The sequence below is a fragment of the Semicossyphus pulcher genome, unplaced genomic scaffold (assembly GCF_022749685.1).
Source record: "Semicossyphus pulcher isolate SPU_LCO1_2020_fin unplaced genomic scaffold, fSemPul1.0.p SCAF_3, whole genome shotgun sequence".
Lineage (NCBI taxonomy): Eukaryota > Metazoa > Chordata > Actinopteri > Labriformes > Labridae > Semicossyphus > Semicossyphus pulcher.
In genome coordinates, this window is record NW_027211704.1 from 22288152 (window position 1) to 22311346 (window position 23195).

Below are 23195 nucleotides of genomic sequence, written 5' to 3' on the forward strand. Positions count from 1 at the left end.
GTGTGCAAGTTTGTGCATGTTCAAGCGTTTATGTTCCGTGTGATGCGCTCGTGTGTGAGTGTCGTTCAGGAAAGTATTTTACTTCGTGGCTCCAGAGTCCCATGTTAGCCCAGTTTCTGTGTGCGAACAAATGTGTGTGTGTGCGATTCCAGGCCCGACCCTCAGGAGGCCGAGCGGACGGGTGAGGGGTGGAAGACAGGAGGGGGGGGGGGGGTTGGTGGTTGGTGTGGGGGGGGTGACACTGTCCTAATGATGCATTTTCTACACCATTGATTCAGCGGCTCTGCTCTCCAGTAAATCCTTCACATGCAACACATTAAAGCCGGCCCTTTTTCCTCCTCCGCCAATCGATTAGCACAGCTTAGAGACGGCCACTCTGGGAAGCAGGGCCAGAGATGGGACTTGTTATCTTCGGGGACTCTTCCACACACGCACACACGAAAACACGCACACAGAAATACAACTTGAAGGCACTTTTTTTGCCGTCATACAAACTTTTTTTTCATATTGTTTATGTGAGGATTTAATGAGAACGTGCACCAAAGTGTGTGAGAGCATGTTTTATTTGCATGCATTTGCTTTTAATACCCCTAATCTCCGGATTACTGCATGCAGGAAGTTGTCCACATCCACTCCTCCTGCGTGTTCAGTTTGTTCCGTATGTGTGCGGATACAGCAGCATGATATATAATCAGTGGTAATTTTTAAAGCTTCTAACGTCATAAATCAGCTGGTTTTTATTCCCACACTAGTTGCCCTCGCATTTTTGGGCCAACTTTTAAGCAATTTATTGCAGTAATTTTTCATTGCATTCCTAAAAAGTAAAATTCAACCCCTCCGAGCTTTTTAATTTGCTGTGATGATATAGCATTTATGCAGGAAGTGCCCAGTTATAAAGTTTTATTTGACACCCCGCGGTCAGTCAGAGCTCAGTATTCACACAGGGTACGGTATAATGACTTTCATTTTCATATCCTCATCTCAGAGTAATTTAGTTACAACGTGAGCCACTATTGTTCTAAATTACAATGCCCTGCTCTTTAAGAGGGAGGGGGAAAAAAAGCGGCAGACGTACAGAGCTGTCCCTTTGAGTTTCATCCGTCACCTCGTTATTAACTTTTGCTCCTTCTTTTCTTGCTCTCTCGTTCCCTCGGTGGCTGCTCGCTGCGTGTTTCTATATTGTTCCCCCTGAAGAGAGGATCTGCATACAGTCGCCTTTAGGAGAGCTGGGACTGCTATTACACTACTCTGTAAATGAATTCACCTCTTTTGTCATGATACTGCCCCTCCCGCCTCCTGAAATGATACCACACTTCAGGCCGGCGCTCATTAATCCCGGAAAACAGCTCCTGAATTTTTCAGGCCTGTTTTACACAACGTAAAAAAAGAATGCATGATGTCGTCTCTGAAGCGTTTTTAGTGTAAAGAGCACCACAGAGGAATCCTCTGACCTCATATTGTTGCTTTTAAAGTGCTTTTTATTCTGTTTAATCAGGGTTTATCGCTGCCAGTTAAAGATTTTAAGACGATATGGGGAGAAAGTTGGAGTGATCCCAGAGACCTTGGCCGTGTCCCCTGAAATAGCCACTATCCTCTGTCGCTTTTTTTCCATTGTGAGTAATGATCTGAAAGGTCAGCGGAGGTGACGGGGATATGAGCGATGGCTTCTTACTTGATTGAATTTCTATTGCTCGCAGAACCAGAAATGATGTCTGGGTTTTTCACTTTAAAGCTCCAACGTAACCATTCTGCAGTTTTAATTAGGCTGAGAAATGTGTATAAGTAAAGAAGTGTAAAGACTCCCAACACAGACAGACATTAAGGCGGTTAGACTTGTTCAATATGTGGGGATCAATAGGAGATGGTGGTTGCGTTACCTATGTATACTTTTTAATGTTATTTTCCGAAGCTTCAACTTTTCTCGTTTAATTTTAAGATGTTTTTTGAGCCACGCACACACTGAACAGCGACAATCACACGGCTCGTATCGAGTGTCCCAGTTCCAGCAGCACAAGGGCAACTGTATCGCCCCTGAATCAGAAACTCTCTTAATACGACGCTTATTAGTATTCCTCTGCTGCACTCAGTGCTACTCATTGTCACCATATGACTAAAAGACCAAGGCTTTATACGCTTTCTCTCTGAACACAATAAGTCAAGAATTTTCGTCTTTACTCTGACCCATTTCAAGAGTGAATTGAAGAGCGTTATCTAAGCCTGAGCACTCACAAAAAATCCAGTCAGAACGTTCTTGTCTTAAGGTCAATCTTTTAAAAAGGAGGGGAAAAAAACATTCTTCTGTTTATTGAGCAAAGGCTGTCCTTGGTCAACCCTTTCAGGCGGAGATAAGTGCTAACAGAAGAGAGGTAGGGGGGAGACGTGGAGATTTCTATTGACTGACTGAAATTGGACAGCCTCAAACAAAGTTTCATGCCAAAGTTTTTCGAGGCAGAGTTCCAGGGCTGTGCAGCGTGGAGTTTGAGCCGCGCCGTGGATAAAGCTTTTTAATGCTATTGACTCTTTTTAGGCTCTTACCAAGATGTTCTGAAATATTTAAATGATCACTGGGAGTTTCTCCCCCGTCTGTGGCTGGAAATAAAAGGAAAGAGTGAGAGGAGGGAACTTTTTATGTCAGCCTTTTACAATCCCTGAATTAATAGGCACTAGATAATTAGAGAATTCTGTGCAATAACATTGTCCCCGAGCTGTCTAGTCTTGGGTGGTGTCGGGCAATGCATGCTGGTAAAATGTAATTCATGTGAGCAGTAACGCTGCAGAGCACTAATTCAGGAATGCATTAGCAGTTTTACTTTTTAGTACAATCATAATTAGTTTCTAAGGAGAGTTTCAAGATTGCGGCATCCCACTAAACCGCAGAGGTCCCAGAGGTCGCAGGTTTGGGAATTGTATCGACCTCAGGAGTTTACATTCTGTAATTACTCGTAAAATACACACAATGGGACTAAAATCTGTAAAGCTGACTATCTTTAAACCTTGAGTAATCTCAAACAAAAAAATGGCAGGATTAAGTATTTGATTGATTAATATTAACTCAATATTGCCACTAAGAGTAAAAGCGGCTCAAATCAACATTTCTAGGTAAACGTTGGATCAAATGACTCTGTGAGAAGACTTTCCCCAGACTCACCACATCAGTTCTATGGAGCAGTTTTGTGGCTGTCCTTTCTAAATGTATAGTTTTGGTTCACACTCATCAGAGTTATTTCCAGTATGCTACCAAACGCCAAATGGCTAACAGACAGAGTTAGCATCTAGCTAGATCATTTAGCCACTCAAAAGCCGGATATTTCCCCCAGGACTTGTAGAGACCACAGACTGTATAAAAAGATGGACGGCATGGCAGCTCCCTTAAAGTGAAGCCAAACCCTCTCTATCGCCCCCTGCTGACTGGCTGCAGTATAGGTCATAAAGCCCGCCTCCTCCATGTTAACAGATGAGACATGAGTCAAACTATAAAATCAAAACACACGCCAAATAAATGTTTCTCAAACATGGTTTCTGTCATTATAGTTAGTTCTTATCATGCTGATTTACGTCCAAGTGTTCATTTTTCTGACATGTTTATTTTTAATTATTTGATGCTGTGAAAAGGATGATTGACAGCTCTGTTGACAAATCCAGCTCCTGCAGCCGATCTGTTCCGGATTAGCAGAGTAGAGGAGGAACAGCGTAACTAAAACAATCACTACAGTCATTGAAGTTTCCATATCTGTGAATGTCTGCTTCAGACCAACACAAGAAGCTGTTCTGCTGTTAAACACGCCGACATGCTCGATCTTTGCCATTTTTTACAGTAAGTTAAGTGTGTGTTTTGGATAGCGGAAGTGGCTACGTCGGCTCCAAGTCTCTTGCTCACAAAATCTGTGATTAGGTTAAGAATAAAGCAAAAAATAAAATTACAGTTCAGTAACATCCCTTCAAAATCCATGAAACCTGCGTCAGCGCCAGCGTACACATAAGATGACCTAAAAACAAAATGACATCTCTGCAGATATAAAAACATAAAGTTTCCCAACAGTCAACTTTTCCGTGAAACTACATGGAGTTTAGTGAGTTATAAAGTATTTCCCACAGTTAACAAGGTCAAAGCTGTATGTGGTCCAACACAGCTGTCGTTTAAATGAGGCCTGGTGACAGTTGGTGGATTTCACCACTGAAGCTCGCCTCTTTTCTTCTTCCCCCACCAGAAGGTATTCATAGTCTCCACCATTCCCTTGCTGCTTTCTTTCATCTCCTCTCTTCTTCTTCTTCTTCTTCCCCATATTCCTCTCTGCCTCTCTCTCTCTTTCTCTCCCTGTCTCTCACTCTCTTCCTGTTTCTCTCCCTCTCTGTGGGTGTGTGTCCCTTTAGGGTGTCTGCAGCGGTTGAGATAAGAAGCGAGTGTAGGACACAGGGGGATGGTGTTCACAGAAGCTAGGTGATCTTATCTCCTCTCTCTCTCCCTCACCGAGCATCCCTCGCTGTTCTGCTCTTCCTCTCCGCTCTTCTCCTCCCTCTCTTTCTCTTTTGCTCCCTTGCCCTTCTTTTTTTCTCTCTCCCCCCATCTCTTTCTCTCGCTCTCCTCGCGTCTCACACACGCGCGCGTTCTCTCAGATCCCCTCTGCGCTGCTGTTGATTTGAATTTGAAGTGATGGGAAACCAAATTGGCAGCATTGACAGCAGAAACAAACAGCTTATCTCTCTCTCCTGGGCCAATATGGGTCTTAGTCAGATACTAGAGCCGCTGCCAGCATCTGACTTGTGACAATGATGATAAATTGAACGTTTGTTGACTGTCACTTTTAGTGTGTGTGTATGTGAGTGTGTGACCGTGTTAGCATCTTTGCATTCATGCTCACCCCTTCCATACGTGTGTGAATACACTCAGAGGTGGAACATAACTTCATACAAATACTGCACTTAAGCACTATTTAGAGGTATCTGCACATTTTACTTTTATTTTCAGTTATATACCAAACATCACTACCTTTCACAGCAGAATACTTTTCTTGTTTTCATGTAGATTGAAAAAATACTCTCAAGAAGCGATAGCAAAAAGGTTACTTCTGCAGCTAGCATGGGGTATATGGAAACACTGTGAATTCAGAATTACAATTTTCACTCGATAAATATATTATTATATACATAAGATATATATATTTGTGTGTGTGTTTATAAAGACATGAAACACAGGCAGGCCTGTTTAGCTCAGCGGTTAAATCGTGCGTCCTACAGAGGCCGCAGTCCTCGATGCAGCGGCCTTAGGTTTGACTCCCATCTTCGGCCCTCTGCCGCGTCTCATCCCCACTCTCTTGTCCGGTTTCCGACACTATCCACTGTCCTCTTGCTATCAATAAAGACATAAAATCCACAAAACTACTTTAAAAAAAAAAAAAAGAAGAAACAGGCAGGATTACAATTTGGTACAAGGCTGATCTCACTTACGTATCAAAGGTCCTTAAACCCAGTGAACTACCAGCTACAATAGGCCGAGTGCACAGGAGCAACTTTCTTCTCAATTGTAGACATGCTATCGTATTTTTCAGGCATTGCATTCATCAGATATATTTAGTAAAGAGGCGACGTTGCAACTACGCGGTCTGCAGTTTAAATCCTGGAACGCCCCGGCTGACTGAATATCACCAACGAAATTAAGATTGAATGAAAATGAGTCACAATAACTAAAAGTAAATGATAAAACTTGGCAAGACAATTTAAGTAACACTACAGCTTGTATGAAAACAACTTATACATAACTAAAGGAGTTTAATATCATCCAGTTTAATGTCAGTCTCCCGGCTGATGGTCTGGTTTGCTTTTGTAGGCCGTAAAGAGGTGTCAGTATTGAACCAGTTAAAACTTGCAGTACGTCTGAATGTCACTGTGAAAACTGTTGCCAAGCTTTAGCTGCTAAAAGCAGATATTTTATGGATAGAGTGGATGTGAAAGCCAGAGTCAGTAAGGAGTCTACTGGTATGTTCTAACAATACAATATGGAACTTACAGATAATTTTATATTGCAGTTTTGATAAATAATGTTGGATAAATCATACTCAACAAACTGGTTGTGTTGGGTGCCTGTGCTCAAAGCGTGCGGGTGATGAGTGTCAGCCGTGTGAATCAGAGGCTGGCGTGTGTTTCCTGTGGGACGGCGCCGGCATGTAGCGTTAACACGACAGGCCCGGGGAGGACGAGGAGGTAGCCAAGCTGTCAGCGGCCAGCTCCCACTTCACCTAATGAGAGAGAGGCCCGTTAATTAAAAACACCAACAGGCGGAGCTCCCCTGCGCCCCGCCATCAGGACGACCCGGGGTTAAAGACACAGAGCCGAGAGGATGGGAGGCACGCTGCTTCTACATACAGTACATGGTGCTGCCCCTCCACCATAAATAGCCCCCAGTATGCACAAAGAACAAAGGAGAGCAGGATGAGCTATAAGGAGACGGTGCTTTCTTTAACGGCACTGTGTTTGTGTTTTTTTCAAGGGGGGAGGGGTCTGTTGTAATTGTGTGCTCAGACCTTGATGTTCCCTGAAGAAGCTGCGATTCTTTTGTCTCTTTGTTCTCGGTTTAGTTTTGTGAAAGAAGGGAACAGTTTGTCTGTTTGGAGACTTTTCAAAATTTTGAAAAAATAAATTTGCCGATTTCCCAAAAAAAGGCTAAAAAACATAAATAAACATTTTTAAATGCTGCAAACTCACTTTATCCTTGAGAGACTTTTATTCCCATGTGGACAACTTTTATTTTTCACCGAAATTAAATTTAACCTTCTGCAGCAAAACACCTGCATGTACAGAATGAAGATTATTGAAATGTGTCTCCACAGCCTATTGTGCAATAGTCTTTGTAAGTGTTTTATTAAACCGTCAAACACATGAATCATTAGCCTTGATCTGCAGATTGACAGTTTGTCAGCGCTCTGACAGCGGCGCGCGCCTCACTGTCAACAGGGGGTGGCGAGGGAACGGCTTACACGTTCCCCACGGCTTCTTCTTCTTCCTTCTTGCCTCCTGCGTTTCCATCTTCCTTCCCACCCCCACATGTCAGCCCAGGTGCTAACAAAACCGAGGATTGTGGGAAGTCTTGGAACATATGGAGCAGAGAGAAAGAGATGGAGAAATGAAGGGTGGAGGGGAAGAGGGAGAGAGAGAGAGAGAGAGAGAGGGAAGCTGTCAGGGAAATGTCTCTCCCTGTCACAGCAGCCAGAAGAGTGCGATGGACGAATGGATAACTGCTATTTCAGACTGCCAGGGAGGAAGCTCGGACAGATTTTGATGTTTTACGGGCAGAATCGCTCTCACGCGACAGAATGTACAAATCGTGGCGTCTTCAAAGCTGCAGTTTTTGGATGCCAGGTTGTTTTTGCGTGCGTATGGATTGTGCACACAGGAATGATCCGCAGAAACACTGTGCACAAACACACACACACACACATGCACGAGAGAATTCCCAGTGCTGCCATGTAGACAGAGTTTCAGCACTATGGCTGCAGGCTCACTCTGTGTGTTTCTGTGTGTGTGTTGTTTTTGGCTATTCGCTGGTGATTGGTGCAGCCCCCTCCCATGGCTGCCTTTCCTTCTGTGTCCCCTCTGTGTTCACATAACATAATTATCTCTCTCTCTTGCTGTATTTCAGGCTGTGCCTTCCTCACCTACTGTGCCAGAGAGTCGGCCCTGAAAGCCCAGAATGCATTGCACGAGCAGAAGACCCTGCCAGGGGTAAGTCAAACACGAGGAAGCGAAAAATCTTACATAAACGCTTCTTGGATTGTCTCCCGCACACACAGATGCTCTTTTTAACATATGAGGCCTTATATGTGAAACCAAAGGGGACCGACTGTCCTTGCCGTGCTTGTCATGTACTGTTTATCATCACTGGCTGTTCAGCAGACATGAGCAGAGCCTTCTTTCCCTTAAATATCCGTCCTCTTCCTCTGCTCCCTCCCTCTTTCACTGCCTCCCGCTCTCTTCACTTTGACAGTCACACACACAAACCCACAGGGAGAAACCACACACAGCATCACATCATAGGCATACTATTTATAGTCCTTCCTCCAGTTTGTGTAAATGAGTGCATGCGCCTCCGTGTGTGTACATGCGTGTGGGCGAGTGCGCGAGAGAGATAGACAGGGAGGGATGAAAAGCGGGCGAGCGGGTGGATGTAGGCTATTTGTACATCGATGTGCACGCTCCACATTATGCCCCCGCGCTGGCTGGCAACAACAACATGAGTGTGCATCATGAATGTACATCACGACGGCACATCGCCGCGACAGCTGCTCACATGCTGTGGATGCTGCCGCTCACATGTGCAATGCAGCTGGAAGCAACGCGTGTCTCGCTTTTAATGCTGCGCTCCCGCTCGTGCGTGCTGGAAAGAGGGAGTTTGACATTGTCATAGAAAAGAGGTAGATGTTTTATAAGTGTGTGTGTGAGAGAGAGGGGGGAATAATATGCATTATAATCACTTTCTCCAGTGTGCACATGATTCTATGATTATATATTTGTGTGTGTGTGTGTGTGTGTGTGTGTGTGCATATTTGTCATACATTCCAGGTACCTATCTGCACATGCATCATCCATGCGTGTGCGTGCGCGCCTCCTCCTGTGCATGTGTGTGTGTGTGTGAGGAAGTTTTGATGCGTCTCTGTCAGGCCTGGCTCCGTTTGCTCTGTTCGTTTTTAATGACGCCTCCAGGGAAGCTGACAGTCGCCGTGTTGAGCGCACAGCCTTTGATGTGAGTGATTATGACATCACAGACGTGCAGCCGAGAAGAGCGGAGGAGTGGGGATCCGTGCTCTCAGTTTTTTTTTTCTCTTCTTTCACTTCCCAGTGGCATATTATTCAGAAAGAAAGAAGGAGGGAGAGGCAGAGACACACGGAGAGAGAGAGAGAAAGAGGAGGAGAGATTAAATATTTGGCCAAAACCAGAATGCGATTTTGTGTTCACAGAAAAATGTGCTGCCGATTGATGTTTTTTGCCTTTGTTGCTACACGGACCAGGAGATATGCGCTCAAAAACAACCTTTTTCAAGGTTTCTGCCTTCACATCTTTAAGGAAAGGAGGCTGCATTTAGCTTCACACGCTACATAGCGAAGCGTCAACAGCGACTAAATTCAATCAGTCACTTGCAATCAGCGTTGTTTAAGAAGGAAATGCTAATTAGCGGTGCCTTTGCCAGCGGAGGACAGTCTCAGGTTTGCGTTTGATCGATGGTGAGCGTTAAGTAAACAGAGGTAATGCCACAGGACAGACCTAGATGCTCAACAAACCCTGAAGCAGAGCGCTCGCAAAGGCAGACCAGGAGTCTGTCTGCTTTTGTTGCTGGTGGAGGTAAAGCCGGCAAAACAGAATAAATGAGTTCATTAGAAAGCGAGCGAGGACTCGGCCCTGGGAAAGGCAGTGGGACGTTTTATGGCACACAACTACACCCTCTTTCCTCCTTTCCTTCTGGGTTTTTTTTTTATTCACCTAGCTTCTTCTCTCCCTCCTTCCACCCTCTATCAATCCCCCTCTCACAGACCAACACAAGCAAAACCCTGCAAATGAAATCCTCTTTTTTTCCCCCTTAAAGCCTCTTTCCCCTTCACTTGGCATCCTGATGCGCTTTTTATCGTCAAAGTTGCTCCCCAACCCTTACATTTAAAAAGTTTTCTGCCGTCTTTTTTCTCCGGCTGCCAGGTGAGCTGAGAGAACAGGGGATTTGGCTTCCTAGTGGAAATGCCCTGTAAGCATGGCTGTAGGCTGTTAGTGTAGCTCACACAAAGTACTGAGGGCTGCCTTCTGTGCGTGTGTTTGTGTGTGTGTGTGTCTGTGCGCGACTGAGCCGATGCACTGTCAGTGGAGACTTTGGGTAAACAAGCGACAAGCAAAAAATACTGATGTTAAAGTGACACTGACATTGAACTGCTCGTGATAGGTGACAAATTGTTTTCACATCCCTCATTCCATCACAGCACTACAAACTGCAGGTACACAGGATTATGCTGATGGAGAATAAGTTTGTGCAAGCATAATTAAATCAACTCGACCGACACTGAGAACAGCGTTACTGCGTTTTAGAGGACAGTCTAAATACTCGAGAGGTACATTAGAGCGATAAGAAACTCCACAGACTCATAGAAGAGAGACCTCCGGGGCCCGAGGGGTCTGGGGGCCATGAAGGCAACACCAGTTAAGTTGACTGTTGTTAACATTTTAGGCTGGAAGGATAAAGATTCAGGGATCCTGTCGTGTTTTCTTTCCCTGATCACAACCTGAGTCCTATTGACTTGTGTACATGGCTCTGGATACTTTATTCAGGGAGTAGGCGGGGCTGCTACTCTCCTGCTCGCCCGCTGTCTTCACCTACACCTGCTTTTAAACACGTTGCCATCAGCCTCATAAGAACAATCCTTGTGACACATTGCCCACAAAAGCGCACACTGACCTGATGCAGTCAGCCACATACAAGGTTTTGACTTGGTCTTGTTTTCTCACAACACAGATTCCGATAGCTGAATTTGGAAATCGGCCGATATCGGTTACAGTCTGTGAGAGGCCCCTTTTAATCTGCCAGGTCAAGGCGGGATTATTATGCCTCTCTTGCGCCTCTTCTTTTATGTCAAACGCAGTGAGGCGGAATGGTGGGGCGAAGTCGTTCCGCCTCTGAGCCGGCATCGGAGGTAGTAACAGATGCGTAACAGCGTCAGTGTAAACAGTGGAGCCGGCAGCGTTCGTTTACACCTTGCGCACGTTTTGCTTCCACAATAGTGCAATGCAAAAAACACACACTGGGGCGGTTTTACACTGTCGTCGCTCCGTCAAATATAAAATGGCAAAGGCGGCATAACGGTGGAGCGTGGTCACAGCGCGGAGGAGGAATTGCAAGTTAAAAAGGGCTGCAGAAACACAAATTTCTAACTTGCAGCCATGATACATCCATGGTAGCAGTAGAGCCCCGCTTGCTTTGTCCAGACAGTATAGGCGGTATTTCTAATAGTAGAATCGGAACAACTTTTAATATGTCTCAAGCATGCATAAAATACTGACTTTAAGGTGATGTTTAATTGCAGTGCTTCAGCATCATGCTAATCCTTTAAAAAGTCACCAAAAAGACAGAAAACAATCATAATACTTCCACCTGTCCTTTCTTGGAAATGTCAGTAACAGAGTTAATATAATGCAAGACATCGTCCTAGAAAAGTTTAGTTTCCTCATTCAAAGTATATAGATATTGAGCAGATAAATGGAAGGAGGGTTTTTTTTGGAGATGGTGACCTGAGACAGGCCTAAAATGGGGCGCGTCCCAAACGCCAGGCCCTGGCTGCCATTTTTGTGATCCCGCGCTCCAGTTTCAGACTCGTACTACAGCGAAAGGCATTAAAAAGCCTCTATTGATTCTGGCAAAAGTCCTCACGAGTGGGAGGACGGGTATCTGAGCGCGCACGTGTGTGTGTGTGTGTGTGTGTGTGTGGGTCGCAAGGTGGAGTTGCAGAACTGGAGCTATTGCATTGTGCGTACGAAACCACAGGGTGCGAATACCCACCAGCAAATCACACGTATAAATACTCACGCATGCTAAAAAAACACAAGTGAAAAAACAGATCTGGCATCCTCTCAAACACACAGATTTACAGTATAGGTCTCAGCGCTACCATATGCCCCCACATAGTGCACAAAGGAGCACACACTTCTGAACACTTGGAAAACAGAAACACACACACACACGAGCATGCAGGTACAAAACATACCGCTGATGCTCCAAACTCCAAACCCGTGTCTGGTAACGGCAACACAACACTCCTCGTAAACACTTCCATTCAACAACATGATACTGTGATACTCACTGAAAGAGAGAGGGAGGAAAAGAGAGAGAGAAAGGGAGAAAGTAAAAGAGAGAGGGAGCGAGAGAGAGAGAGAGAGAGAGAAATACGACGTCGATTGACTCGCACTGTAATAGTGAGCCAGATGAGAAAATATAGAACACTGTGAATCAATGCGTCATTTCAGAGAGCTTTCACACACACACACACACACAAATACATAATGGAGCACGTATACACACAGAGTTTTCAGCCCAGGGGCAAACAAACAACAGAAAAGAGGGAAAAGCAAATGAATAGCAGGCGTGAGGAGAGAGGAAGGGGCTGCTGATGGAAGGCTGGAGAGAGAGTGGGTGGATGGAGGGAGTGGGAGGAGAGGTATAGTCGAGGTGCCTCCATAACGACTGATTTGTGTCTGTTTCTTTTTTCACACACACCCCCCTCCCTCCTCCCCCCCTTCTACTTGGCTCAGTTGAGATAATGCCAGGGCAAGAAATCCATGGCATTGATTGGCTCCCGCGACCCAGTTTCGTGGCAGCTTTTTCTCAATAAGTCGCCCCTCATTGGTCGATAACTGCCAGGCTCCCCAGGTGAAGCGGGTGAAGGGGTGTTTGGCGGGAGGGAGGAGAGGGGTCGGACGTGCTCAGTTATGATTTGTGACCCCTAAGTGTGCACAGGTACAGTGGTTTGCTTCGTTTTTTTTGTGGATTCAGATGAGTGGTGCAGAGTGCGAAGGCATCGCTGTACGTCCGTTTGAATAATGCCGCAGGCCCTGGAGCTAAAACAACCCCTCCCCTTCTCTCCCCCAGCCATCACCTCATCAACTATCCTAATCACCCTGATCCAAAAGAAAACCGTTCGCCACATATCGCGCTCCAATTAATGAATCCACAGTCATTGACAGAATGTTGGAGCGATGCACAAGCAAGTTTTACTGTAGCCCCAAACGACAGCAGCACGCAGCATCGACAGGGATATATGCTTCAGAAAAACACTGATTTTTGTAAACTCACTGACCTAATGAGCAACTTTTTCCGTCTAACAATATAACGAAAGAGCAGCAGGCTCCGGCAGTGTAAAAATAAAAAAGTGAATCCACCGGCCGAAGCAGAGAACAGCTTTAAAGCGAGGCAGGCTGAGTCTGGCAGGTCATAAGCCTCGCAATAAAGATTCTAACGAGTCTCCCAAACAGACAGTATGGAGACAGAAAGACTTCCTGAAAGTAATGTTTGTAATAAAACTCAGAGGTAAACACAGATTCTCCTGTTGGTTGATGAACTCTTCGTAGTTCATTAATTTTGTTGCGTTTTATTTTTCTTTTAAAGCCGACGGAGGATCTTAAACGGGCCCCGCCCACACGTTTCAGCTGTGGCTGTATTTTGCCATTTGGGTGAAGACCCTCTCAAATCTTTGATCTAACGCTACCCAAAATACAGTGCTATTTTAGAATATGCTGTGATTCCAACTGTGTGACGGCAGTGATTGAAAGGCATTCTAGCGTTTCAACAATGACACTTCCTGACGTGGGAGATCTAGCCCGAACAGAGCACTAATTCAACCCTTGGGTTATCGCCCAACATCAGTATTCGGTTTGTACAATGTTTAGGAAATGTTGAGAAAGATGGAGGCTGCCATAGCAGCAGATTAAGGCCCATTGTTTTGGTTTGATTGATTTTTGAACTGATTTGTGACCTGCACCTTGAGCTACCAAGCCCAGCTCTCATTATAATCCAGGTGCTTGTCGGATGGTCAAACAACCATGAAACGTAACACCGTCCCAACATCAGAATTGAGGGTCTGCAATCTGAAAAATCCGACAAAGATTGTGTGGAGAGACAGTGTGGAAAGTTTTCATATGGATGGCTCAGTGGTAGAGTCGGTCGCCTCCCATTCAGAAGGTTGGGGGTTCGATCCCTGACTGTCACAGTCACATGTCGAAGTGTTCTTTGGCAAGACACTGAACCCCAAACCGCTCCAGAAGGCACAGCTATCGGGTATGAATGTGCATTGATACTGATTGGAGATTGGCACTAAGGCCTTTGCCAATGTGTCAAAGGGTGAATGTGATATGTAGTGTAAAAGCACTCTGAGGGGTCGGAATAAAACTTGTCTGTAAATCCTGCTGCTCTTAATAGCTTTACACACTTTGCCTTCCAACATGGTCGGACAAAACCATCCTACGAACCAGATCATTTTGACAACACTTAAGAGACACTAGATACCAACACCACCAAAGAAGAAGAGCAGAAGGCCCATTTTCTGTAACAGAATGAGACATTCAGCCGTCACATATGGTAAAGCGTGCGCTTGTCCTCGCACTTTTGGCAACACAGCCTCATTTTGGTGAAAGCCCTTTAAGGAGTGAAGCATGAATGGTGCCATAATTGTAACAAAGATCATTACAAGCCTACACACCATCTTTTGTCATCTAAAGTCTGAATGCTCCCATTATCACTGGGCTCCAGGCCTGATGTTACAACCTCCCATTGCCAAGTGGAGTTTGAGCAGATTGTACAAATGAGAAAAAATCATCTGTCCGGAGGCAGCAGCTCACTTTAGTCCAATAATCCAACTAATTTCAGAAGTGGTGCATGCTACCCGCTGGGCCAGTAGATGGATGATCCATATGCGGGATGACACACCTTTACACCACGAGCCATATTGCAGAGCACGCAATGTCAGAGCGGTGACCCAGTTTTTTGTCTTACTGTAATCTCATTTAAACGAGCGAGTTTGGCCGGGACTCTCCAGTGTAACTGTTCAAAAATAATCGTTTTGCAAAATGCCCCATTAGGATCTCCATTGGGACATGTTTCCAGTCAAGTCTTTTTTAATGATTATTATAATTTTAAAAACCACATATTCTCCCCTTTTAAGCAAATTAACCACACGTTGCCAGATAGAGGGAAGATTGAGCACTCAGACAGCAGACCTATAAAGTGTTTTTCTTCTCAAAAAGAATGGATTGAACTGTCTGAGCGATTCAAAACACCTCTGGTAAGTGCCATTATTGGGTGATCCAAGTGTTTTTGTATAGGCTCTAAAAGCATGTCCCCTCTCAGAAATTTCAGAGCCACCATAGCTCTTCTCAGCATCTCGATTTATCGCTGGCTCAAGCGACTGTCACAGTCTGAAATCAACTTGTCTTGCCTTTCCTTGAGTTTCTATTGATCCACAAAAGCAGAGCCTTACAGCGCACCAATGAGTCTTCATCCTCAGAGGGCCGCTCCACTGAACATTTACAAGTGTTAATGTCACTTCTGGCACTTTTGGACTCTTGATGTACTCACCAGAATGGAAAGTTGTGGGAAAAAAAACTTTTTTCCAGGCACAGATGGTTCACTTTAAGGTAAAAAAAAAGACAATTTGAAACAAACGTCTCGCTGATGCCAACATTATTGTTCAAGGGGCCGAGGAATCATCCATCCAATTCTTGCATAATTGGAGTTGTTTCATAAACCCCAAAAGCTGCTCTCTGATTTATATAAACCTGGCAGTGGCTATGGCTGTCATTAGGGTGAACACAGAAGCAGCTGGAGCTATTCCTCAAAGAAAAAAAACCTTAATAGCACCCCATCCAGTGTGCGCCCGGCTGCAGCCCTGGCCGTACGCATAGTTCAAAGATTTAAGCACCTCCATAAGCTGCTTGTGATAGTCATTCTGCCATTGTCGTAGTTTTAGCTCCTGCTGCTTCTGCTGTATTGAGTCCGCTTGACTCCGGCTGCTTTGAAATATCCTGCCAGTGCAGGCATTTTTTCTCCACTAGATGTATGTCGCACTTCTATATCTCCTTGTCTTTCTGTAGTCTCAGACACAGGTACAGTACAGTATGTCTCTCCACTACAGTAAGTGCAGTGTTGTGTGATATTTTTATTGCAGCCTGCTCGGTTAATTTACCGTGCACATTAAATGTTAAGGAACAGAGAACAGATAACTGAAAACAATAAAATGCAATAAATCAGTCACACCTACGATATAATGTATCTATTAGAGCGGTGTTTTATTGATCATTGAAGGATATTATGGTCCATGCTGTGTACCTTTTCTTGCTGTCATGCATTTGTCAGTGCAGGAGAGGGTGGAGGCTTTGAATCAGAGAACTCTTGCAGCTTTTACGTACAGCACCAAGCCCACCAAACATTTTGTATCCTTATCTCTGCATGTTAGTCTTTAAAGAGGGGGTTTATGCTGCTTCACATTTTAAGACATATACTGTATATAATCCAGACTAAACGTGGGTGAAGTTTCAAATCTGTAGGTAAAAGTATGTTGGAGCAATCCCCAGGCTTCTCAGCTCACGCTGCTGTGAATGTCAGGTTTCACACAGTTTTTTCTACACGCTGCACTTTGTGACATCACAGCAGGCTCCTTAAAGGGACAGAGCTGACTGAGGCGTTTCAGGCAGAGGCTGTAGGAGGGCCTGCACAGAGCCAGAGTGTTTTAAAATGTAAATTATGCTAAGCTACTCCACAGGTATCACAGAGGGAAATATGAAGCTTGAAATACTTTACCCCTTTAATACTTGAATTTTTTCTTACTGGATGCAACTGTTGGTTCGACATTAACATTTGACTTTCAGCCCTTTAAGTTTTTTTGAAGTCTCTTAAAGGCTACTTTATTAAAGCAATGAATACTAGGTATGACTTGATTTCCAAAATGCCTTTATACAATTTCAAAATTAAGCTTTTGAATGGTTTCAGAATTGGTGTTCTGGATGTAGTTAAGCTCCTTTGGTAGCAGTATTTTTAAGTGCTACTTTGGTGCAAAGCAAGATAACAAATAAATTATTTCACAATGACTGCAGAGGGAAAAAAAATTGCAGGCCCAGTTTGAACAAGGCCTTTTGTAATGAGAACAACTAAAAGAAAAATTATTGTGTCAGTTCAAAGCAAAGGGCAATTATCATGCAATGCCTGCATTGCTGTTTCCTCTGTCTTCTTTCATCATAACTCTGATAGCAGAAACTATTCAAGGGATGTATAAGTGATTACAGAGGAGCTAACTGTGAGGCAGTGGGGGAACATATAGGGAATGATTAAGAACCTGAGGAGTGGCTGGTTAGGTATAGAAACAGTAGCCATTGATTTGTTGTTAGTATTGACGGTGCTGAACGTTTTTTTAAACTAGGACCCAGTGGTGAGCCGGGCTGCAATATTAATGTTGTTTTTCTACTTATAAAAGTAAAGCTGAAACCAAGCCCAAAGTTTTCTCTAAGGAATTGAACTCTTCTGTAAATACCATTCTCATTCTCAATAATAATGTGCAAAGAAAAACCAAACCCATTTTATTCTGTGACCTTCACCGCCTTACCTTCAGTGCAGCCGCCGGAATATATAACACACAGCACTTTCAATTTCTTCATTTGGCCGGTTCATCCGATATGTTGGACAGAGTGGGAAGTGGCGCTCGGAAATCTTGTTCCAGACGCGGCTGTATAGCAGCTGGCCAGCTGGTGGCCGGCAGATGTGATAATGACACAACGCAGCAGCTGAGGCCGGATCGCGGGCCGCGACTCAGGCAGCTTTTAATAATTGATGGCAGCCAAGGCCCCGGATTGGCCAGTAATTGCATTACAGGTCACTTCTCAATAGCAATTTGTGAAAGTTGTGGTGATGTGTGCCGGGTGGCGATCAATAGCCACTGTCCAGAGAGGCAGTCTTTCCCTCCCTCTCTCTCTTTCTCTCATGCTTTCTTTCTTTCTGTTTGTATGAATCTGAGAAGTGAATTGGAAACAGTTTGTTTTAATGTTCCATCGACGACACTGTGAGGATTGTTTCACTCAACAGATCATAAATAAGTTTCAATTTAAGACCTCAGTCATTCATTATCTGCTGTACACGTAAACTCCTTCAACACTTCCAAAATAGTATCTTTAGCACCACATGAAGCCATTTCCAAGAAGTTTAATCAGTCATTAAGGGTAATTCCACCAAATTATACTAAGTTACATCAGTGTATCATCCATGGGAAGCATCGGTCAGCATATGATAACAGTTATATGTAGATGTATTATTGTACCAATAAAACATTTTCAGGCTAATCATGAACAAATTTGATATCAAGAATGATGTATCAGAGAGATCTTTTTTTAAAGGGGGGAGGGGTATTATGCTAATTTCAATCTTCATATTCACTCTGTGATATCTGTGGAGTAGTTTAAAATAATTTACAGTTAAAAAACTCATATTTCCACACTGGTGCTCTGTGCAGGCCCTCGTACAGCCTCCGCCTGAAACGTCAGCTCTGTCTCTATAAGAAACCCCGCCCCTACAAGCCTACTTTCTTCTGATTGGCCAGCTCTCCGAAGCCTGCTGAGGCTGCGCTTTGTGATGTCATAAAGTGCAGAAAAAACTGTGTGAAACCTGGCATTCACAGCAGCCTGCAGACTGAGCTGAGAAGCCTGGGGATCACTCCAACATACTTTTACCTACAGATTTGAAACTTCACCCACGTTAAGTTTGGACATCCAACATTGTAACATTATATGTCTTAAAATGTGAAACAGCATAATACCAACTCTTTAACTTCCATTGTACCTTCTTGTCAACACCTGTTGCCTCTATTACCGACAATGCAAGTGGACCTCATACAGCTATTTCTGCAATTTGGGTTTGTTATGCAAGTAGCAGCTTATGCAGCCGCTAGCAGCTAGCTTCAAAGATAAGTTGACAGCTACATAGATTTGGTTAGCCCACTTCTTTCTAACTTCAACAGATTTTGTTTTACTTATCAAAGAAGGAAGGCAGCCACCACTGAGCACAAGTCCTGTGTGAATCACTAAAAAATTCAAGACATCTGAGAAAATAAACCCCTGTGATGTCCTGAGGGTTACCTTCGCATGCACGTGGAGACAGAAGAAATTTATAAAAGTAACAACCAGGGTCATGTAGCTCTTAAAATAGGTGAACTCACCAGGTATATGGGGTCAAATACACCAAAAGACTTCCCCAAAATTTGCATATTGGGGAAAAAACAGATCCCTTAGCTTGAGCATTGCGTTGGACTTAAAGTCAGGATATCCCACCCTGTGTTTGAATTTTGTATTTAAATCTCTGTCTTTGCCTTAAACTTCTGTAAGCAGGTCTACTAAGTCACCGGAGTGCCCCTTTAAAATAACACATTATGCGGCTGAAGAATAAGTGTGTAAACGACAGCCTCGGGTTCAAGAGGTTAAAATAGCACAAGAGATCAAATTTAGCCTCGTCACATTGCACCGAGTGCTTTACTTTCCTCTGTAGCACAGACTGTGAGCCCTGTGCCCCCTCTGGCTCCCCGGCCAAACTCATTCTCATGGAAGTTATTTACTGTTGTGGCCACAGACTCCCTCCCTCTGACACACACACACACACACACACACACACATACACACACAAACACACACTCTAATTTCCTTTTCTTTCTCGTTTCTTGCTCCCATTCTTGCTATCTCACCCGCTTTGACGTGTAAACTATCACTGTGTCATCTCGCTGCATCTGCTCTTCATTGTTTTTCTTTCTTAGTCCCTGTCTCTCTCTCGTTCTGTCTCCCTCTCTCTTTTCCTCCTCCTGCTCCCTTTGCTGTGGCACAGAGAGCGGGAGAGCAGAGGAGAGCGGAGGAGACAGTAGATTTTGCATGCTCTAAATACAGCCTCTACGTGTGTGGGGTGCTGTCATCAAAGGAGAGAAGGGACAGGGGATGGTTCAGTTCTTTTGTGATCGTGCCTGCGCTGTGTGAGTGTGAGTGTGTGTGCGTGCGCGCAACTGTTTGCCTATGTGACCGGGTGTGCATTAATTCTAGCAAACATCAAAGATGCTCCCTCATCCATCTCTCTGTCTTTCCTCTCCTTCTCTCCCTCCCTCTGTCACTCTCTCTAATCCTCCTTTTAGCATCATTTTGTCCGCATTGCCTTCTTTCCTTGTTCGTCGTTATGCTCTGCCTTTGCTTGCCTGTCTGTTTCGGTGTGTCTCACCTCTCTTGCATGTGCTTGGCGGGGTGTGACAGCATTGAGAAGTCACCAAAGAGGTAAATGATGATAGGCCATCCATCATGCTTTATGGACTCTGTATGGTGCTGCCGTGGAGAGTGGCTGCACTGTGCAGTAACTCAGAACACTCTGTCCCTCCATATAACCTGGCAGGGGCTCTGCCGCTCGCCTCGCCTCTGCTGGGCGAGTGTTTATGTGTGTGAGACACAGGAAGAGCGCCGGTCTGACTCACCCACTTAAGGGTTTCTCTGTGTGTGTTTGTGATTCAGTGTGTGTGTGTATGAGCGAGGGGGAAACAGAAAGAGTGTTTGTCCACACTGCCAGACTGTGTGCAGCGAGCCTTCATTATGGCTGATATACCACTGCTGGGAGCATCAACTCTGACCAGCAGATGTAACAACCTGTGTGTGCACGCATGTGTGTGTGTGTGTGTTTTTGTGTTTGAGAGCAAGAAAGAGTCATACGATATGACCAAGAGTATGTGTGCATCTGGTATGTTAGGGCAATCCTGGAATGTACTATTTCTTTCTTCTTCTTTTTGTTGCGTTAACGTAAGAGAATGGCAGGATGTTCTGTTTTTTTTATACATACATATACATGCTGTATGTTTTTATATTGAAAAAGTTGATCAATGAAATCATTCCTGACCTCATTACTGGCCACATACTGCCTTTCAATATGACTCTATGAAGGTGTTTTCCAAAGGAAGGCCCCAGGGCTGAAAATGAAGCAAAAGTGGGAGTGCCAAAAACTGCAGTTCCAACAATGGCCACTTGAGGCTGGCTCCAAATGTGAGTCAATCCCCATTAGGCCACATGTTAAAGTGCCTAACTTTAAACATGTTTACAGCCTGGTACAAAAAGCAGTAGTGGTCTCTACAGCTGATTTCCCAATTCATGGCAACTGTATGGGAACAAATGTTTATATAACTCACCTGTTTAAATTGATTGTTACGTTTATGCATAATTAGGGGCATAGCCACTTTGATTGACAGGTGGGTGCAGTTGGCTACCCTACTCAATAAGTCAGTGAACTTAACCTCTCAACCTTGTTTGTCGTGTTATTGCCTTTTGCAGATTTTTTCATGCATGTCAGACAAATTGCTTGCTATGTGGTTAATGTATTAACAGACCTTCCAAGAAATCTGGGCTCCTGTTTTTTAGCCGCAGGGGTGTTATTAGGCGAGAGGCGGGGTACACCAGGCACTGATCACCAGTCAATCACAGGGCTGACACATAGAGACAGACGTTTCACGCTGACACTAACACCTATGGGCAATTTAGAGTCACCAATGATCCTTACGAGCATGTCTTTGGACTGTGGGAGGAAACCAAAGTACCCGTGGTTCGAACTAGGAACCTTCTAGCTGTGAGGTAACAGCGCTTACCACTGTACCACCGTGCAGCCCCATGTTAGTTGTATGTCAACACTAATTAGCGGGTATCAGCGTATGTGCCCACTGTACCTGGTTAGCTCTTTCCATGTTCAAGTACATTGATTTAGCTGTGGCAGTAAGTGCATTGGAGTCATAGTTTAGACTGTTGTTGGCTTTTCCACACAGAGAAGCTGGTGAGCAGTAGTGATGAGAGGCCTGTCGTTTAAAGTCACTTAAACCTGTTCTTGCAATGGACCCATTGCTTATTTTCATTCTGTGGTAAACTCAATAGTTAACTGACTTAAAAGCAAGCTAATGAATTTGCCTTAGGCTTGGACTGTATAGCCCTGATATGTTGGTACTGTCTTGCCAATCATCTCCAGCTCTTCCTAAACACACCCCTCCATCCAAATATAGTAACTTCTGTTTTCCAGAAAACCAACATGGCAACTGGCACAAACCCTCAAGCCAATGGGCGACGTTGCATTGGCTACGTCTACGTTTTGTAGTCTGTTGAGGAAACAATATTACATATGAAGTCAGAGAAATGAACAAGGGTTACTTACTTTACTTAGTTTGCTGAAGCTTGCATGAGGCTTTAGCATTCTGAGTTAGCAAACTCAAGTGGGCCTCCTCTGTTTACTTCCAGTGTACTTGTGTTAAGATGGGATCAATAACGCTCTCAACACATATATGGCGTGTGTTCTTTAAGTGCACTAACGTGATTTACACAGCAACAACTGTACCAGCTGCTTTACAACCATCTAAAATCTTTACATCCTTCTCACCCTCTTATAGCCTCTTGCAGTCTTTTCCCTTTCTATCCATCTCCCCGCTCTCTCCATCCCTCTCTTCCATAACCCCCTCCCTCTGGTGAGCCCTTTCACACTTTTCTTTCATCACCTTTCCACATGAAAGAACAATTGCTCTGACGGAGTTTACTCTCTCTCTCTCCCTCTCTCTCTGTCTCTGCCCTCCTCTCCCACACCTCCTCTCGTCGCTACCGCGCTCATGGATCCAGAGGGAATCACACAGTCTGAACCAAATGTGCCACAAACTTGTCAGATGATGTTTGTTTTCCACCCTCTCCCCCGTACCTCTTTTTCAGCGTGCGTGTGTTTTAACTTTGTCTACATATTTGACAAAGCGCTGTGACATGCGCCGCACTCGCACGTCAACAGAATGAAAATTTGCAGCGTCATTATTGAAATAGGAATCTGCAGAGGGGGGAAAACAGCGGCGGCCAGAATGAGTCACAGGGTTTGTGTGATAATAAGGTTTGCATGTTCAGACAGCTTGTTAGCATATCTGTGAAACTATAAGCAAACAACCTTTCCACTGAGGCTCCCTGGAAACTTTGAAGAGAGGATATTTTGCTGTAAACCAAAGTTGTTCAAGGGACTGAGCAGCTGCGTTCTTGCCACCAGAAACTGTAACAGAACTCCACCGAGAATCAAACTCTCCATCTGAGAAACTTTAGCACACACACAACTTCAATTCACTGAGGAGGCCTCCTTTAATAACTACTGTAGCTCTGCGCACAGGCTCACAGAAGAATTCGACAGGTCATTTGGCTTAGCAAAGTGTGTCGAGGTGCCCTTTCCATTTGGGTTAGAAGAACTGGAATTGACTGAGTGATCAAGTTAAAAATGACATATGTCATCAGGTCAAGATCTGATTAGCTGCTAGCATAGTTTAGCTTGAAGTTTACATTCACTATAATCAATAATCCTTTGATCAACCAATGCTAAGTCAGGAGGAACCCAGAACGTGGCCTTCTAGAGGCAGTACAGCCAAGGACTCCTTCCTGCTAGAGTATTTTCAGATCTGATCAATGGCCGGCAGGACGAAAGGATGCAAAGAAGAAGAGCAGGGCGAAAGAAACTAGCCATAAAGGACAGTAAGAAGGGTAAGTCTTCCGAGGAGCATTGTAACTCACCTCTGGCAATCCCATACTGTAAATACACCTCTAAAACTCATCCCAAACTTTGGCAAGACGCGGCAGCGGCACCAGTATCCTTTATGAATGTCACACCCCGCGAGAGGAAAATGAT

At 44.5% G+C, this 23195-nt stretch overlaps 1 protein-coding gene across 1 annotated transcript in view; it reads left to right on the forward strand.

The window, feature by feature from the left end:
• The window catches only part of celf4 (CUGBP, Elav-like family member 4), an 89086-nt gene that overhangs the window by 14929 nt on the left and 50962 nt on the right, over positions 1–23195 (forward strand). The window contains exon 2 of the mRNA XM_069678654.1: positions 7634–7716. Coding sequence (XP_069534755.1) covers positions 7634–7716 — 83 coding nt within the window. The remainder of the gene's footprint in view (positions 1–7633; positions 7717–23195) is intronic.